Raw genomic sequence first — 6,045 nt, forward strand, 5'->3', positions numbered from 1 at the left:
TTAATCTCGGTTACATCCAAGTAATTCCAATCGCAGTCCCACACCGGTACTCCATTTAGTTGGCTCAATACGCATTACAGTGGCCACCGCACTCTCATAAAACAGGTTAGTGACCGGAGTGTTGCCATCAGTATTACCGATGAAAATCTGTAATGAAAACAAACAGTTCCTACAGATTATCTCATAATTTTCATTCAAATATCAAGCGACGATGCAGAGTTCCATCAAATATTTGGAAACAATGCCCGTACACAGCATCAATAGAATTTGAATAAATACATTTTCACAATAGGCATTTTAAATGTTTCTTTTGTTATTTTTTTAACAGTCCTTGCTCTTAATGACATTCGATTTTAGTCTCTAAGCAAAGTTAACAATATGAGGTTTATTTTAATATAAAAAGGTTGTTTTGTGTCTGCAAGCCAAACTCATTCAAAAAAAATAATGTGTCGCATTGCTAGAAAAAAAATACACTTTTAAACTTTCAATTTAAGCATGACACCTATCACAACCTGTCCTTTCCGAAAACATTTCGCTTTGTTTCAGTTAATTTCGTTTTGATGATCGTTTTGTTTAAAGGAGTCCTGAAATAAGAAAGTCCATGAAAACAGAAAATTTGGGAAAAGTATAAAAGATTGGTAAATTTATATATGTTAGTTAAGTATTCAGCAAATACAAACATGGGATCATTGTAATGTATTCACCGTGATGTTTCCGCTTCCATCTGTAACGTGTTCAAAGTGTGATGAAGGCTGGTTCTTGTAAGCCACCTTGTACTGCGTCACATACCAATCACCGTCGCCTTGTGTGATGACGCCAGCTATCAATGAAGCCTCGATGAGATCCACCTCTATCCATGGATCGATAAGGCTGTGTAGAGATGAAAAGGGGGAAAAAAATATCGGTACTACGAACAAACCCGATCCTGAGATGAATTGACAGAGCTGAGCTCGATCATTTAAAGCTAGAGTCCATCATTTGCAGCCATCCGAAAAGTAACTGGCGTAATTATTGTTGAAAAACAAACTTGGTTGATGCTAAGGGAACTAAACTCCCTGTGAAATTATTCTTTCTGTGAAGCTGTCATTTTGAAGTAATCAACGAAAGAAGACATTTCCAACGGTGATTCTTAAGAAGCACCGTAGGAAAATTTAAATTAGTAGTTCGTTTTGTTATTCAGAGCAGCGCGCACAAGTATTGGAACGACGCACACGCGCAAGCGGTTGTTATAATTCGTCGGATCAGTGCGCGACGTCGCGTATAGCTGCAATTCAAAAAAATTCAAAACATGATACAGTAACTTTTGATTTGAAATTGAGATCTTAGAATGCTGTTTTTCTCGGAATGTACAGCTGAAGCTTAGCTGAAACTTCATCAGGTTAGTTGCTCAGTATCCTTCATTAGATTTTGAACTCTTTCGTTGCTTCAAACGAACAAAATGCACAAATTACAAATGATGGACTGTAGCTTTAAACTCATTCTGGACAGCATTCTGAATCAATTCCGCAAGTGAAGTTGTGATGTCATGTTATTTCTTCATGCGTATAGAGTTCATACAAAATAATACGGTACCACGTGTAATATTCCTCATGTATTACCTTCTTGCTGCCCATCCACCGTTATAGTTCAGCCGTCCCTTACTGGCAGGCCAGTTTTGGTTATGATCTGACGCTGTCATGCGGTCATCAGTGATGGTACCGTCTTCAAGACCGAGGGGCTCTGGGCTTGAACACTCAACTACTGGTAACAAAACAAAAAATAAAAAGCTAGAGGTCTATGTTTGTTTGAAACAGAGCAAAGGGCTTTTCCGCATTAAATATCTTTACGCTTTTGAGTTTATGTAAATGTACATGTAAATTTATTTTTTAGAGTACAATTTATTATACTCACCAAGTTCAAAGTGCAATTTATGTAAAAGTTTGCTTAATTATGAACTTAGTATTGAAGTTTCAATATATGACGTTCCCTGTTGCCGTAACGAATTCGCTTCGTCGATAAACCAAATTGAATTCAATGCAAAATGTTTAGCCTTGAAATTAAACTAATCATCTGAGTATTATTTATTTGAACAAATCTGATTTTGCCAGGTTTGAACTGAATCTGATAAAAGGAAGTGCGGAATTTTGGAAGCGGAATGAAATATTAAAAAAAAAAATCCTTAAAAATCAATCGATAACGTCATGGTGACGTGATTAAAGATTTTGCATACTAATACCATTATCTAGCTGTCCACCAAGTTTCATGACGATCAGATTTTCCCTTATATGTGTTTTCAAATTCGCATTTTTATGACGTCATGGTGACGCCACACATTTAAAAAAAAATGTAGTGCATAAACCTATTACCAAACAACCCAATTACAAAGATAATTTTCAATTTAGCTTGCTGCGTTCGTGAGATGTCATGACTTAAAATTTCAAAAAAAATCGAAAAAAAAAACCATAAAAACACACGATGACGTCTCACCTCAATGTTTACTTACACATCCCAGTCTACCTTCATACCGAGATTCATTCTGATCGGACTTACAGTTTTGTAGATATAGGATTTTAAAAATTTGCACATCTATGATGACATCACGTGACCCATGTTTTCTGCAACTTAATGCCAATAACCTTAATCAACATTTACAAGGGGAAAAAGAATAAAACTGTATTTGGTTTCATGCAAATGGTATATCCCACTTCTATGACATCCCCCAATGTATTATTATTATATATATATATATATATATATTTTTTTTTTTTTTTTTTTTTTTTTGGCGTTTACATTCAGGAAAACGTTTCTTAAATCGGTTAAGATTTGATGTGATGAATACTAAAGATCACGCGATTATTTCTGAAGACAACTCTCTCACTGATTGGAAAGACAATTTTCTTTTGTTAAAAAGAGTTAGCATTACATGTTTAGTAACAGTAAGCTTAAAGCTATAAAAAAAAACGGCTATACGTTTTTGGCCTACCTATGGGAACTTTTGTCGCGCGACTGCAGCTGAAGTAGGTTTGGATTTCGTAAGAATCCTCGCTCAGGAAAAGCTCGTCCAGGTAGAAGGGCGCCCACTTGCGGTACGACGAAGCAGATATGCGCGTCCCACCGAGACGTATAGCGGTGCATTCGCACGGATCTTTGTACGGTAAGAACCAACGGGGTGGGATTCCAGATTGTGGGTTGTACTCCGATCCGATGAAACAGACTTTGTGGCACGACACTATCACTGTGTATTTTATATAAATGTACAGACAAAAAATAATAGCTAGCTTAGAAAAGTAAAGAAAACCTGCTCAGTTATATCCTTATTGTTGTGATCAACATCAACCGAAAGCGTTATGAATTGTTACATTACAACAGTGGTATAAGGCAAGGCTGGTAGCCATTTACCCACAAATGGAGCGAGCTTCCCAAACTGTAATTGGTCCATTACATTATGCATATTTAAGGCACTGTTCTCGGCAAAACAATACCAGCATAGTACGATTAAGGTTTTCTAACTAATGTAATTTATGTCTTTCTTGGTCATTTAAAACCAAATAAATAAATTTGAATTACAGGTTAAGGTGTCATTTTCGTTGTTGTATAATTCTTAAAAACTAAACGTTTACTATATTAATAAATACAAGTGATCACATCTTTTGCTTTAACTTGTTCATGCATAGAATAAATCATTGAATTAAATCATTCAATCTGATTTATAAGATTGTTCACCTTTGTTGCTGGTCAAGTGGTTTTTGTTTACTATCATCTAGATCGTTTATTTTATAACTAACTCTTAAAAGCAAAGTCTTGGACAAAGACTTGGACAATGAAAATGTAGGATTTACAAGGCCGAAAAAAATGGCTATTTCGGATTAGGAAAACCAAAAACATGAACAGGGACGAGGGGGCTACTCGCTGAGTTACGTGTTTCAACATCTGATTAAGAGCAATGATGTTGCTGGAAACGTAAGTTTGAATTTGTAAACAAATGTAGCGACACGTAATTAAAACAACTTTTTGCGTTTAGCTGACCATACCTGCGTTGCACTGGGGAGACAGTCGAGACACATGTCGCTGCACAAACAAACGCACATGCATGTAAATATCGCCATCTTTGTTTACTGTTGCATTCAGTAAAGTTAGTACATAAGTTTCATCAAGTTTTCATCCGTTTTCATCGTGTTCTACAGTATATATTTTCGTCATCGTCGTTAGTAAACATCTTCGTCCATTTCGTCTTCGACAACTGTACATAACTGTTATTCTTCGTGAGCGTTATTTCTGCCATAATCGGTGGGAATAAAACCACAACTGTGCTTCGTCGGAACGCACGGCTCCTACCAAGTCGAGTTGCGCCGCCGTCGGACTATACCCACGTCGACTCTTTCTAAGTCGACGTTGGCAAATAACAATAAAACTCCATAAAAAATGTTATTTTTCTCTAATCACAAAGTGTCGGGTTTATTTTCTTCCATGTTGACACTCAGAGCCGTGGAAGGTGATTCAAATTCCAGCTGATTTTACTGATGACTATTGATTTGTGTTCACGTCTGTCTTCCTATACCCCGTTTCATAGGTTTATTTTACATGTTTTTTTGCGCGCTCAGTCTGCTCACCACTCGCCTTACCAACTTCACTCTGTTTGCATTCCTTAAAACTTTGAACTTAATCGTGAATTTAAACTTGAAAAATGAAGTATCCGTATGTACTAGAAAATGTTGTTATTCTACATGTTGGCATTGATGGAGTGGAGTGCCAATGCAGACAAAAATGATTTTGTTTCCATTTCAAAGCAATTACCGTTTTGAAAGACAGGACAGGACACAGGCTGTTAATGGATGTGTTCATTTGTGTACATTCGTGTTAGGAAATAATGAAACGATAGGGGTTGGTTTGCCGTTTTCAAAAGGGAAAAATAGGAAGACTTTATTGAAACAGAAAGCGTCAGCGATGCACATTTTTCAATTTAAATAGATTCTGGTTTGATTCTGACTTTTGTCATTTTAGTTCATTGTATTCCAGATGGCTGTATTCGTTTATTGTTAATTTTGAACTGTCTTCCAACACTGGGACAGTAAGGTTTTGATAGTTTTTAGAGCATTGACTAGTACCTTAAGGATGATCGGGCATATAAACCCAATCATCGGGCATATAAACCCGATCATCGGGCATATAAACCCGATCATCGGGCATATAAACCCGATCATTGTTTATGAATTGGTTGATCGAGCTGATGCCCGATCGCCCTTTGGTTCCGTCCCGGCTCTTAAGTAATTAATTGTTTGTTTATTGGGTTCGACCATCGAAGTAATGATCAGTTTGAAAAATATGTGAGCATAATGTACAGACTAAAACTCATGCTGCTAGGAATCCAAAATTGCTGTCATGAACACAAAATACATTAACTTTTCACTTTTTTATTTCTTTCGGTTGATATTGTTTGGGGTGCATTTTAACAGTTCTCGTATGACACAATTATTACCCCAAAAAAAGGAAATACTGAAGGTGTTATTTTACGTAGCCGTTGACTCTGTGACGGTATAACGTGTTTCGGTAAACGTTTAAATCGAAAGCCTACCTGTCAGTGCCGATACCATCACAGCCCAAGCTACTGCGCCGTCCATTCTCACAGATGCAATGATCGAGACTCCGTTGGTTTCATTGTATATCACTGAGTACACGAACCATGCGGACACGGCTCATCAGCTATGCAGATTACTTATCAGACGTAACCTTAAAGGGCATGCTTGGAATAGAATGTAAATTGCTGTCATTGATAACGCACCTTTTTGGTCCCATTTGACTTATTTGACCATTTGACCATTTGACCTTAGGAAATGTTTTAGTCCTTTGGGAGACTTTTATGCTAATGCGAATTTCCATATTATTCTGATCAAAACTATGATGTCATTCCGAGAAGAAACCTCAAGTTACAGCTATTCGACATAACACCAAATGTTGCCGGACTTTGATGTTTAACTGTCATTTTTTTTGTGATGTATTGCTGTGTAACTCGATGAGCAACTTTTTTTTTCACCGATGTATTCCATAAGAAATGTGTGGGTTCATAAT

At 36.8% G+C, this 6,045-nt stretch overlaps 1 protein-coding gene across 1 annotated transcript; it reads right to left on the reverse strand.

Moving 5' to 3' along the window:
• Nucleotides 1-5,597, reverse strand: LOC119730669 (retinoschisin-like). Its single transcript, XM_038203664.1, has 5 exons — nt 5,552-5,597; nt 2,942-3,214; nt 1,599-1,737; nt 705-870; nt 1-147 (listed from the first exon to the last, which is right to left on the reverse strand). The coding sequence occupies exons 1-5, from the start codon at nt 5,595-5,597 to the stop codon at nt 1-3; spliced, it is 771 nt and encodes a 256-aa protein (XP_038059592.1).
• Between the last annotated feature and the right edge of the window lie 448 nt (nt 5,598-6,045).

The sequence above is a fragment of the Patiria miniata genome, unplaced genomic scaffold (assembly GCF_015706575.1).
Source record: "Patiria miniata isolate m_02_andy unplaced genomic scaffold, ASM1570657v1 HiC_scaffold_1, whole genome shotgun sequence".
Taxonomy (NCBI): Eukaryota; Metazoa; Echinodermata; class Asteroidea; order Valvatida; family Asterinidae; genus Patiria; species Patiria miniata.

What these genes read in the sequence shown, in the direction of transcription:
- LOC119730669 (XM_038203664.1), bottom strand. Translation starts at nt 5,597, where the DNA reads ATGGACGGCGCAGTAGCTTGGGCTGTGATGGTATCGGCACTGACAG. An exon ending in GGTGGATGGGCAGCAAGAAG is followed by an intron (nt 871 to 1,598) that starts GTAATACATGAG and finishes ATCTCTACACAG; the next exon opens with CCTTATCGATCCATGGATAG. An exon ending in ATGGAAGCGGAAACATCACG is followed by an intron (nt 148 to 704) that starts GTGAATACATTA and finishes TTTTCATTACAG; the next exon opens with ATTTTCATCGGTAATACTGA.